The 13,647-nt window shown below is 35.4% G+C and overlaps 1 protein-coding gene across 3 annotated transcripts in view; it reads left to right on the top strand.

Moving 5' to 3' along the window:
* Positions 1 to 13,647, top strand: part of TBCD (tubulin folding cofactor D) — a 130,610-nt gene that overhangs the window by 91,315 nt on the left and 25,648 nt on the right. For all 3 annotated transcript variants that reach the window (XM_035893406.1, XM_035893405.1, XM_035893407.1), the window contains exons 25-30: positions 310 to 386; positions 2,697 to 2,778; positions 6,442 to 6,560; positions 6,989 to 7,080; positions 7,969 to 8,109; positions 12,773 to 12,856. In XM_035893406.1, the coding sequence (XP_035749299.1) occupies positions 310 to 386; positions 2,697 to 2,778; positions 6,442 to 6,560; positions 6,989 to 7,080; positions 7,969 to 8,109; positions 12,773 to 12,856 (595 nt within the window). The remainder of the gene's footprint in view (positions 1 to 309; positions 387 to 2,696; positions 2,779 to 6,441; positions 6,561 to 6,988; positions 7,081 to 7,968; positions 8,110 to 12,772; positions 12,857 to 13,647) is intronic.

Genomic DNA, 13,647 nt, shown 5'->3' with positions numbered 1-13,647 from the left:
AAATATCAAAAAGATACACAAATACTGCAACAGATGGTGATGTTATCTGAAGATTTGTTTTGTAGCTGTTTACTAATTTTTTTTCCTGTCAAGTTTTCAGCATTACCAGATGCAGTGTTTGTGCTATGTACGTTGTAGAACAAACCAGGATAGCTATACTAATTGAGTATCACGACCTTGTTTATTTTAGAAAACAAGGAAATACGTCAATATGTATAATTGCTGGTCTTTGTAAAAAAATAAAACAAAGAATGCTGCAGTTCAGAAAGTAAGAAAAATTAATATCAGTTATGTTCCTTACTATTTCAGGTGGCTGGCAGTGGTTAATAAATGACAGTCTAAGAAGTCTCCCTCTTGTTTCAAGCGCTGCACGGCAGCATATAAAGGTACAAAGTTCCTCCTTCTTCATGTGGTCACATTAAATACAGAAATAGAAGTATTTTTGCTTTCCATTGATGAATTATTTTCCGTGGAACCTAATTGGTTCTTGAATGTTTGTTTCTTAGACTGGCAAGATGGGTTATTTTTTTTTTAAAAATTAAATTCCTTAAAATTCAAAGGGACCTTTTTGATTAATACTTGATCAGCTATCACAAGGGTTGCTCTTGTATGTACATTGGGACAAAGTACCTGACAGGTGCTGGCATTGACAGTGGGCTGGCGTTGCATAGTCGCTGACGATTGCTTGAAGCTACTTGCTGTCGGCTATATGGTTGCGTTGACGTGAGACTTTGCTCCTATTTTGGTGTACTGTAACGTGTGTAAGATATTTTGATTTGGGTAGTTTCAGAGAACTTTTGTAAGAATTAAAAAGAATCTCTGGATGATGTCTTCAGGCCTGATGTACTGAGGATGTGTTTGTTAACAGAGTATTGGTGTCATCAACCAGAGTTATTCAGGACAATGTGCTTAAATTTTCCATTAAACTCTGTTGCAAGTCCTTTTACTGTGCTCTCAAGCTACTCTAATTCTGAATATTAAATCCATTGATGGATATGTTTCATACTATTTTATGTACATGATCTTAACATGTCCAATTGTTTGCCTTAATTATCCTGAGTAATACCATGGCAGTTTGATCTTGCGCTCTTAAAGGCTCTACCATGTCTCGACAAAATAGACAATTATTGTCTGCTCTGTTAAAACTTATAGCCATGACAGAGACAATTTGAATATAACATACTGTGTTCATGTTGTTAATTTTTTAAAATAAGATAAAAAGCCATTAAAAGTATCTGGTAGCTCATCTTTTAAAGTCTTCCTTGGAAGACAGAGTAGACTAGAATGTATCCAAATCACTGAAGAAAATTAAAAGATGAAATTTGAATTCTTGGAATATTCTTTTGGCATTAGCAAGTTACTCCAAGAGTTTGTATGTCTTATAACTGGAACTTCTAAACCAAGCTTAGAAGAATTAATTATAGACTTTAGAGAATTTTTACTTGTTTGGTTAACATTAATGTTGAGCAAAATATGTTTGGTAAATGTTATTTCTCACTTGATTTCTGTATATATTTTAGAGAGAAATAATTTTAAGGACAATGCTTAAGTCATTGTGAAGTAATTTTTTTTTTCCTGAAAAATGCAACTTCATGCATTTAAGGTGAAAACCATTCCCTTTAGAAAGAGAAGGATCTGAGTAAACTGATCTAATTGAAGATGTCCCTGCTCATTGCAGAGGGGTTTGACTAAATGACCATTAAAGGTCCCTTCCAACCCAAACTACTCTATGTTTATGAGCTACAGCAATTAGATAATTCTGTATATTTTGTTAATATAATGCCTGTGTTAGAATATTATTTAGATAAGTACTGGTTTTCTTTCCAGTCCTTGATTTTTGCATAGAGAAGAAGTCTGAGGTGTCTTTGAGGGTAGAGTTCATAAACTATACAGGATTCCTGTGTTATCATTTAAGATTTCTTCTACCTGGAGAACATGAGTATTAATAAGGATCATTGCTATTGGTATGGAGTGAACAGTGCATAGTTCTTGTACGCTCTCAAATTTATTATAAGTTTGGTCAGCATTATATTATTAGCTGAAAAGTATAATTCAACCATTAATTTTATGAAAAAACTTACGTGCTTTTTGAAATAGCAGCTGTATTAGTTTTGTGTTATATATCAGTGACTGAAACCACTCTAAAGATTAGGAGGTTCAGGCATAATACACAACCTTTGATCCTTTTCTAAGTCAATTAAGATTGAGACACAAGGATTGTGATGCTGGATGTTTAGGGGGTTTTGTTCATAACCTTCAGTCCATGTTTTTTTTTCTGTGTTTCTGTGCTTTCTGGGGAAATATGGCTTGTTCCTTATCAATCTGGCATCAATATATTAAGACGAAATAATGACTTCTGTATTTTGTACTACTGTGTCATCCTGGAGGTCTTTCAACTGAAGTGAAAATACAGTTGATATATTAATTATCAAAGCCTTACATATTAATTCAGTTTACTGGTACTTTTGAAGGAATAAGAGTAGAATCTCATTTTTTCTTACATAAGTTTCCTGTTCAACTGTTCTTAAACCGATATTGGGAACAAATAAAAAGAAAGTAAATGTCAGTAGTTGAAGGAATGATTTTTTTTAAAAAATCCACTCTCTTTTTCCTTAGCCTTTTAATTCTAAGCACAGTATAGTATAAAGTATGACCTTAGTAAATACATCAAGTTCACAGTTTTGCCTTTGTTACAGGAGTCTGCAGTCTCTGCGCTGGCTGCGCTGTGTAATGAATATTACATCAATGAAAAGGGAGAAGCTGATCCACCTCTACAGGGTAATGACTTGTGATTACAGTAGGGGCAGAAAATATTGGGCTGGACCTAACTTGCACTTTGGAGGTGTTGGACAGAATGGGGAGGAACATGACTAATTTTAAAAGACCTTGAAGTGCTTCAGGAAAGAATGATAAAACCAACTGAAAGTCTAGGAAATGTCTCAGGGGTTTTGCTTGGTTTAGACTAGAGGTGAATAGAAGGTACCATAATAGTGAATATGAGGAAAACCAGATTGCTTTTCTATTCCATACTGTAAAACAAAGAAGCGAAGAATATGTGTTTGTGGCAAATCCTAAATTTTCATGGTGAGACATGTTCACATCATATTTTGATAAACTGTATGCCAGAGATCTGAATTAAAGACTGGCTGACTTAAGAAGAATTGGTTAGGGATAAGGAGAGAAGGATAACAAGGACACCCAGAGTTCTTGTAAATGTGCATAGGAAACCTCATTGGTTTGGATTTGGATCAGTAGTACGGGAGTAGGCTTAAACTTCCATTAGGGGCATATGAATCAACACCTTTTTTTATACTGGTTTTCTTGGATCTTTCCTTCTTTCAAGTATCAAATTGTATCATGTCCATCAGAGACAGTTTGCTGGATTGTATAGGTAGATACTTTAAGAATAACAATGTTTATGTTTTTCTGTTTTTAAACATAACAGTGAATTACATATATTTAACAAAATACTGATTTATTTTCCTATTTTTTGCCATTATTAAGTCATTACTAAATTAGGTAACAGAATATCTTACTATTTATTTCTATTATGGTAGTTCCCAGAATGAAACTGGTACCTATCATGTATATAGTAACATACAGTCCATACCCTAAAGAAATTATGGCTGATATACAAAAGCAGCCTATGTTGACTTTTTTACATCTTTTCTATATTGGTCAATCTCTACATTTTTGTCAAAAAGACTTTTCCAAAAATAACCCTTTCCTTCACGCAGGTTGGCACTGCATGCCTGATTTTTTTTGTAGGCAACATGCAAGATGTGATACAGTAGTGAGGCAGATTTTAAAAAGCAACCTCAGGAAAGGGTAATGTTTTGTAAAAACTGAACACTTTGGGCAGGAGGAGACAATGCTGAATCAAAGAAAATGCACTAGAAATGAGTTAAAAGGTTAATAGGTCACATTTTATGTAGGGATGAAGTTTCAAGCTTCTGCAAAAGTGGACTTGAAAATTCAGCCAGATGTCAACAATAGATGGCTGCAGCTGTTCTGATGCTGTGCTTTTTTAGATAACTATGAAGCTTACTTGTTTTTTGCTGGATTCTACATTAACTTTTCATCTGGCTTGTGCTTGAAGGAATCATGGTGATGTAGCCATGATGGTCTAGGGCCATAATTAGAGTTGGATTTGCAGATACAGGCAAAATTTTTCATCAGACTTTCTGGAATGATTTAGAGAATAGAATTGTGAGTTGGAAATTTTTCTGTTCTAGAAAGTATCTGATCAGCTCTGTCTTGATTATGCTTTTATTTGGCCTTGTACTTCTCTAAAGCCTCTTCCACACATGGTAATGGAAGTGCTATTGTACATGCAAGCAACTTGTAAAGGAAAAGAAAAGTGTATTTTCATGTCTGTGTCAGTAAATTATCTATTTCACGACCATTAATATCTGTATGTTATGGGGCTGAAATCCACTACTAAAAATTCTCCACGTCATGTCTGATATATGGTGAAGCTACAGTGCAGGAGGCATTCAGTGACAATGCAGGTGCCTTGGACAAGTCAGTTAAAGCAGGTCTGGACACGATTAAGGGGATTAGGAAAAAAAAAAGTTTTTGGTAAAATTTAACCAGTGTTCCACTATGACCTGACAGATTAAAGTGAAAACACAGATCAAAGATACTTTAGTGATTTGGCATTCTGAATCTGTCCCTATAAGACTGCAAGTTTACTGAATCACTTCTTTTGCCTCTGTTTGTTTTCACCTTTTCTTTGTTTTATTTTTCTGTCTTAATGTGTTCTGGTTTGGTTTTGATGACTTTGTCTTTTAATATCCTTTCAGGATGGGTTGTGTTGACTTAATACTGTAGACACTTCATAGGCTGTATTGTTTTATGAAGCTAAAGACTCTTAGAAGAATATTAACATTTGCATTACCCTCGCTAGCATAATTACTAAGTAGTTATAAGTAGAGAGCTGCTTGTTAGCTAGTTGTCATGTCTTAATTTTATGTCATTTGGCTAAAAAGTCAATCTTAATTTTACATCAATCAAAGGGAAGACTGTCATAGTCTTACTGTCTGAGATCTTGCTGTCTAAGCAAGCATCTTCCTATGGCCTCAAGACTCTGTCTTACACTCCAGTGGTTGGGAATTTTTAAATAATAGATGTGCTTATATGAAGGTATTGCTAACCTCTGGACAGGGAGTTAGTTCCCTGGTGTGAGGAACTAGTTGAGGCCTGCCGATTGCATAGGGATTAAAAAAAAAAAAAAAAAAGTCAGTCATGAGTTATGGTTATGATTAATGTGTAGTTTCTTCTGGCAACTATTCTTTCTTCCTCTAGCAAATATTGCTCAATCATTTAAATCTTAGGTGACAGAAAGCAATGGTACAATTATGTAATCTTCCTAGGATCTCTGATTCTTTTTCTTTGAGGACTAAGAAGTGCATATTCAGACCACCTTTCTCCTTTTTGAACCAGAGTTGTGTTTATTGCAGCTGTCTTGGTTGTTCTTAGAAGCTTTTCTGGAGTACTTTGTTTTTCTCTGCATTTTACAGAAGAGTTTTATATAGTAGCTGAAAAATCTGGTAAAGGAAGTGTTGTTTGTTAAATCTACGATAAAGACTACAGTAAAAATGGGCAGACAGATTCCTGACTTTTTCGCTTTTTTTCATTCATCCTCATTTCTTCTTCTTATAGCTTTACTTCATTGTTGAGCCTCCTTTTTTTTCATGCCCAGTTCAGTTTACTCTTCTTTTCTCTGTGCTACTCTTTGCAGAGCCAATGTCCATGTTTTGTCACGTAACAGTGCACAGAATCTGAGCACAGCATCCCTACTTCAAAGTGGTCGCTGCTTTTTGAGCTTTCTCCTTCAAAAAGCCCAACTTTATTTTTGTCTTTCTATAAAAAGTGACATGATGTGATCTTCTTGCTTAGGTATGATCCATGTGTGTGTTTAAATCCTGAGTCCAATTAAGGCTTTATTTGTGGAAAACTGTTGTATAACTGACCTTCATGAATCCACAGACATCTCTTTCCTAACACAGAGTACCTGTCTAATTATGGAAAATGATGACCCGTAAAGAGAACTTCTTCCCCTGTGTTTACATTTAAATTCATGCTTAGATTTATTCTTTGGATTTTTAAAAAATTGTAACTTTTAAAAATTGAGACCTTTGTCTTTTCTCTGTCTGAATGACTAGGATTAGTCTGTCTAAAAATCTGACTTCATGTGTAGGAAATAAGAATTCATTCATTTAGCAGTCAACATCTTAAAATTTTTATTATTTCTTCTGTAGGAAATTAAAGGTATTCTGTATTTTAGTTTAATGAAACATACAGTTTTCTAGCTGCTCTGTTTGGGGGATCTTTGCCTGTTTTGTTTGGTTGTTGGTTTGGGGGGTTTTTTTTAGCCAAATATATAATGATAATGAAGTGGTAGCTGCTTTTCACTCTGCAATTGTATTTTTTTTCTAGATGAGCTGGTGACACAGTATGTTTCAGAACTACAAAACACAGAGGAAATGATTCGTTGTGGCTTTTCACGAGCTCTTGGGGCCCTTCCAAGATTTCTGCTAAAGGGCAGGCTCCAACAGGTGAGAAAATACGATCATTGTAATGAGAAGAGGGCACACAATATTTTGAATGAAACCTATGATTGTAATCAAATAAGTAATAATGATCATAATTAAAGGTCTTTGTGAAAGGGGTTTGGGTTGTAATGTACAGTAACTCCAGGAAATCATCATGAATTTAGCTTGCCATAGATTCTGATAATTAAAGTTTAGCCTTTCTTTAGTAGTGTTAATGGAGAAGTTAGAGGTTGAATTATCCCTTTGCTGAGGAACATTTGTCCAAAGGGAAAAGTGAGGCATGCTGACAGGTCATGATGAGAAACCAAACACTGTTGACTGCTTGGTTCTCCTCATATGTGATTGAGCTCATTTTAATATGATATCTAAATTTAACATTTATCATAAATAATGCATTGGATTTAGATGTCTCCATTTTTATATTTCTTCAGGTTTTGGAAGGTTTGAAAAAAGTTACCTTAATTTCCCCTGCAGACGTGAGCTTTGCAGAATCCAGAAGAGATGCCCTAATAGCAGTAGCAAAGTATGTTAATCATCTTTATTTCCGTCTAATTTTAATACTTTCTCTAGAAGTTTTCTCCTATTCATTCTACTTTCTGTTATAGCGTGCTTCTTGAAATCAGTTATACTATAACGTATGCATTTTGGGGGGGGGGTCTGCGTGCATCTCCTTTATTCAATATATCTTTGATTCAAAGGATTATCTCACATCTGAGGATGGAGTACAATTCTGATGGCATTGTTTCTTTAAATCAATTAACTGAATAGTTAGAGTATATTTTGAAGTTTTCCTTTGTCATGGGCTGCACTTCAGTGAGCTTTAGTGAGGAGGAAGAATATATGTTTTTTCCACTTTCTTAAGAAGATTGAACTGTTTTAAAGAAATTGTACTTTTTCTGTAAAGGAATATTTTCTGTGTTGACATGCCATGGCATAGTTGGTGTTAATAGTATCATGGTATATATGCTCTTAAATTGTTACAATGAAAAAAAATATATCTCATGTTAACCATGCCTTCAATGTAAAGAAGTTTATTGATATCAAATTCAGTGCACATTATATTAGTCCTTTGCTCTTCTTGCTTACTTCATTTTAAGGAGAGTTCAGAAACTGAAAGGTACTTTAACATGTTCCTTTTTGTAGTATTACAGATATTAAAACAGTCTGCTTATCTGTTGAGTTTTTTGCCTTGTCTGTGTTCCTTTAAACCTGAACACTGATCAGAAATCCTCAGGCCAAATATAATCAAGTAGGCTCAGAAATATTCTTCATACTGTTTGTGGCAGATGTTATAGGTGTTTAGAGTATTTTATGTCTGGGGAATTTTACTAAACACAGAACAAAGCTGTGGTATTAATTTTTCTCCTTGCGAGTGTGGTATTCCCCTCTGCCCCATCTTCTCTTTTTAAAGGGTTTGCCAGACGGTAGGTGTAAATGGAGAAGGATCCCAGGAAGAACATGTCTGCAAAGATAACGTTACTCAGATTTATGCTACGCTACTTAGTGGTGTGACCGACTACACCACAGACAGCCGAGGAGATGTTGGAGGATGGTAAGATGCCTTACACACAGAGACTTAAACTCCGCTGTTGTGTTTGATGTCTATTAAAAACTGATGTCTTTTCAAAACCTGTTCTAAGTAGATAGCTCCAAGCTTTTGGAGATTTGAGTATAGGTAAAAATACACTGGGGGAGGAGGAGTAGAATATGCAAGGAAAGGCTGACAAGAATTTGTCCTTGCCTCAGAAGTTAGGAAGATGGGGACTTTTGTGTTTTAAATTGAAGTTCAGCCTTATTCTGGTTTTGTGGATGACATTTGTTCATTTTAGTGAATATCAGGAGTGTATTTTGTTGTAAAAAGTAAGGAGATTTAAGTCATTACTTCTGTTTCTTTGAAATAATACGTTTACTCCTACTTAGTGAACTCTCTTATCATACATTTGTGTTGTGGGTTTTTTTGCCAGAAGAGGGAGCAGTTGCATAACACGTTAGTAGTCAATTTTCAAGGCTAGTAACTGAGATGGATAAAAACTTTATAAATTGTGCTGTATTACTGACTTTTTTGTAAGTTTGGGTTTTCAATGATTTCAGCTATTAGATTGCAAGAATAATTAAATCATAAGTCTGTACAATTATATCTATTAGTGTGAAGTCTATAGAATAGGTTCAAGATTAAGTCTGTAGCAGTCATATTTTTTGTGATGTTCTTCAGTCTCCACAGTTCCCTTCATATATAAAGAAGATTCAGTATGTAAGAATGCATTTGTCTGAACATTTTGTGTTCCTTCAGTAACACTGATCTGAAAAGGCAATTTCTAAATTGATGAACCAAAGCACTATAAAGGCTTATGTCCTCCTTTGGGTTTGTGTTTAATTTCTAAAGAAGCTGTAATTGAGGTTGTAACATCACTTACTGATTGGAAGTTCCTGCAATCTTTGAATGTGGTAGACAGAGCAGCGATGAAGATTTCGTGTTATTTGCTTCATCCTGTAGAGTTCGACAACGTAGTTACAGTGTGAGAAAACCACATGAAATATGGATCTTGGAGATCAAATTAGTACTAAGGGAACATGCAGGCTCTATTGTCATGTATGTATGAGCACAAATATGCCCAACCTGAAATAGTACTTGTTAATAAAAAGTATTAAATTATCAGAATTCAGGAATAAATCCAGTATCTGCACATTTAAAATATACAACAATTTTGCTGCTATGTAGAAGGCTCAGAGCAGTAACACTTAATCCTTGTATAGAGAAGCCATAAACTAGGTAAATGAATGTGACAAATTAATTTTAGTTGTCTGTTAGTTGTTGGAAATTGATTTTGAGTAAAATGTTGGTTTTGACAAAGACATTAATTTTATTGTCTTCATCCATAATTATAATTTGCACATATGCAGATAAATGTTGCTTTTAGATACGATTCTATACATAAAGTATAAGCCCTGTTTAACAGTATGGGTAATACCACCACCAGGGTAACGATGTGGTAATCTATATTTGACCTGTCTGGCAACTATACGAAGCATCTCAAGGTACAGAGATGGGTGTTCAGGATTGTAAATTAACAACCTGTCTATCGTTCAGACCTAGTATCTGGCTATGCTTTTATGACATTCCAGGCAGGAATGGGGGGAGTGCCTGAAAAGTACTGGTATGAAATAATTTTTTTGGTTGAAAAGATTTCTTTATTTTCCCAGTTTATTGAAGAAGCTTTTGTCTCACAGTGCTGAGTCACATGAAGGGCTTAAGTGTTTAGTTTCAGTCATATCCTTGCACAGTATTTGTATGAAATAACTGGGTTAGACATTTTTTCAGTCACTATCCTCTTCTTTGAAGAGTGTTTTTAACAGTAGTATATGAACATGAAAGATAATGTAGTTTTAATTGAGTGTGAGGAGGGATAGAGGACTACCGAAATGAAAGGCTCCAAACTAGGTACGTTGTGGCTCTAGCAAAGCTGGCAGATCTCACAGATGATGGTTGTGAGCTGTGATGGTAACCGCTGACTTGGGAAGGCTGCGGTGGGACAAGTTAGCTGTACCTTGCAGGGGAGGGTGTACACTCCTCCTTGCTCATCTTACTTCTTTCTGTGGCCAAAACAGTCTCAGTCGCTTGCTCCCTCCCTGCTGCAAGCAAACCAGTCCAGTTCTGGAGCATTGGCTGTGTTCAGCTTCAGCAGCCACGCATAGCATGCTGATCCCCATTCAAATCTGGTATAAGAGTACATGATGCCAAGTATGTGTTCTGTGAGTTTGGGAACTCTTTGTTTAGGCTCAAATTGCTGGTTTTGTCTGCTTCAGATCCTGTCCTTCTCACTCTTGACTTTAGTGTCATTCTATTTGGTAGCCCCAGGTTTGCTTTAAAAAAAAGAAAAAAAAGTTAATTACAGTGGCATTCTCCTCTTTAGGATTTCTTTTTGGATAGCTTGAGCACAGGGACAAGTGCTGTAAAGTACATTTGTAATTACCATGAGGAATGGGAGCAACTGTAACACATCATATAGCCAACCAGTGCCTTATGTAGGAAGAAAAGTTGTAATTGTGCTTTTTTTGTGCAATATGTATCATGCTAGAGTTTTTCATTGCCAGCAGTCATAAGGTAGTTTATACTACTGTCAAACTTCAATGCTTGTGTTCTACCACGTAATTATTAGCCACTGAGATCTCATCAGTTCCAGCGTGAGTTGCAGTAGTTATTTATAACTACTCTGTCTTTGAACAGAAAGTGAAGTGCAAGTTCTACAGTGCAGAGCAGAAGAAAGATGCTTTGGGCCATGCTAGTATTGGGCACTTTTTAAATGTCTAGCTTGTTTCTTTAGGGTACTGCACTACAATATTTACAAATGTGTTAGAAAAAGTACACAGGGGAAATAATCCAGACTACTCTTATCAGCCTGGGTTAATATTTGCGTGTTTGTGTTTTTCTTGTTTTGTGTAATGATACCCAGTTCCTCAGCCTTCAGTACTGGCTGTTAAAATTGTCATAGGACAAGCAACCATATAGGGTGGGGAGTCACAGAAAGGGAAGGGATATTAAGCATTTTGCTTTCAACATTAGGCGAGATACTGAAGTAGATAAGAACGTAGTTAAGTATAATTAGTTATTCGGGTTAGCTTCCACATCTAACAGCTCTAACTTCAGTTCCCCATACCTATTGTTTATCTTTCTGTCTGTGTCTAAATTTAAAACCAAAACAAAACTCTACAAAGTGGAAATTTTCAAAGAAATCCTGAGGAAATTAAATACCCAACATCCATTAAAATTCAAATGTGCTTTGAGCACCAGATTCTTTTAAAGCTTGGGCAATGCCAGCCAAAATCAAGAAACATGTAAATTAAAGGGGGAAGGGGAATCCTTTCTCATAGCAAACTGTTGGCTGTTAAATACATCTGTGGCTTTCAAATATGAATGTTTTCTCATTCTGTTTTTTCTAAACCATTGACTAAGATGGAAATACATGGGCAGAATTGCCATTTTTATGGAGAGACCTTGTCTTTGGTGCGTAATTTTTGTCTTTAATGGAATCGTGGGAAAGTTTGACCAACTTTACTTTCCATATGCAAACTATACATTTCTTTTGACAGATTGTTTGCTGGGACTTGTCCAATCTGTCTACAGGTGTTAGACATGAATATCTAGTAGTCAGATACTATATGAAAAACTAGGAAAACATCCTTTGATGAAAGATTGCCAAACTTGTATTAAGCTACTTATGAAAAAATGATGTAATTTACCTTTTTTACCACTATAACAAACGTCCCACCCAGTTTTAGATTGCATAGGCAACTATTTTCAGCTTGTTTTGGAAATTAGAAACAGGAGTATTTCTTTTCACAGTAGGCAGGTGTACCTTTTCAAATAGTTGAATTTCTTCTTTTTTTTTTTAATTGCTACTGACAAAGGATGGCATTACTATGAGTGACCAATGTGAGGAATGTGTTGGTCCTGGTCTTCCACAGGGTCACGTAAGCAGTTGAGGATCTGCCATGGTGCTGCCCATATCTTAAGAAAGAAACTACTTTTAACAACTCACGTATTGACAAGGCATGTGGTTAAAAACAAGTGTTTGTTTTTTGATTGAAATTACAGTCTTCATCTTTCTTTTATATTGATGCTACATTTAGACATTTTGAAGGCAGAAAATCACCATATAGGTAATACGTACTTCAAGCACAAACTAGTCATACTTTTTTCACAAAACTGATTATTATTTAGCCACTTAAGCCATTCTGGATCACTTTTTTTATACTGGAAGTATTAAGCTTGAAAATTTAAAATAGTATGACACCTTTAAGCGTGCCTAAATATCTTGTCAAAATGTGGGTTGGTCTTACAAAACACTTAGATTTAAATCTGTCTGCTTACATGCTGAATTTTACTGATAGTTATCAATTTTAACCTTCTTAAAATAAAGAATAAACTTGATGACATCTGGCTGGAATAAAAAATGAGATGGTGAGGCAGGGGGCTTGCCTGGAAACTAGGATGACTGTTGTACCCACAGCGTAAATGTGGGTTTCACTTCACAGAATGGGGCTTGGGGGTACAGCTGTACACAGTCCTCTTCCTCCCCAAAATCTGACAGCTGCTCTCAGGGGTCAATGCTTTCATTTTTTTGCATTTTTTGCCAGTGTCTCTTTAACTTAACTGCTGATGTATTTATTTAAATAAATACTGATGTAACTCCTCTAATGTATGTCTGTATCAACAGGGTACGTGAAGCTGCTATGACAAGTTTAATGGAAGTGACGCTTCTGCTGGTTCAGAATGAAGCGGAGTTAATTAATGCCAACATGTATGCTACTTGTACTCTTTTTGTGTCTTATCTCTTATAACTACATTCTAGTCCATACAAGAAAGCATTGCTTACATATTGTGTACATACTCCTTTATTGAGTGTGACAGAACTTTTGATAAAAGTGCAGCAAGCTTACACCTATACAGATGGTGACAACATTGTACCTGTTTTTCATAGAGACTAAGCTTATTGAGAGCAACTGGGTGGCAGTCCCACCTTTGAAATACAATGCATCTGTGAGATTTGATCTATACTTGCCACCTCTGTGGAGCTTGCCAGTATTGTTCACTTAAATAGAAAGCAAACTCGCCCGCTTATCCAGAGCATCGCATCATTTATTTGGAATGTGATAAAATGTGGAGATGAGTTTGTATTAGTTTCTGTCTTCTTTGTAGAATTATTAGTAAGAATATACAGAAAAACATAATTTACCCTGAGCTTCTGATTTTTAATTTCAAGATAAAATACTCCTAATAGTAAAGAAAAAAAAAAGAAGAAAACAATATTTACTAGGGTTTTTTGCTGCAGCAAAACTTTCCTCATAATGGTGTTGGTTTATGGACAAAGCATGCCCAATGGTTAGCTGAATATATACATGATTTCTTTTTTAATTTAAAAAAAAAAAAAAAAAAACAAACCAAAAACCAAACTTTGAAGGACACTTTGAAGGAGAATACTGGGTTCTGTAGGAATACACTACTCAACCAGTGCCTGTTGTCCAGAAGCTTCCTCCAACTGGTCTATCACAGACCTAGATGATTCACATGAAACTTAGAAAAGCATTCCTG

Source organism: Egretta garzetta, unplaced genomic scaffold, assembly GCF_000687185.1.
Source record: "Egretta garzetta isolate BGI_Z169 unplaced genomic scaffold, ASM68718v1 scaffold34, whole genome shotgun sequence".
NCBI classification, from domain to species: domain Eukaryota; kingdom Metazoa; phylum Chordata; class Aves; order Pelecaniformes; family Ardeidae; genus Egretta; species Egretta garzetta.
Note: the sequence above shows the minus strand (reverse complement) of the source record. Positions and strands in the feature narration are given on the sequence as shown.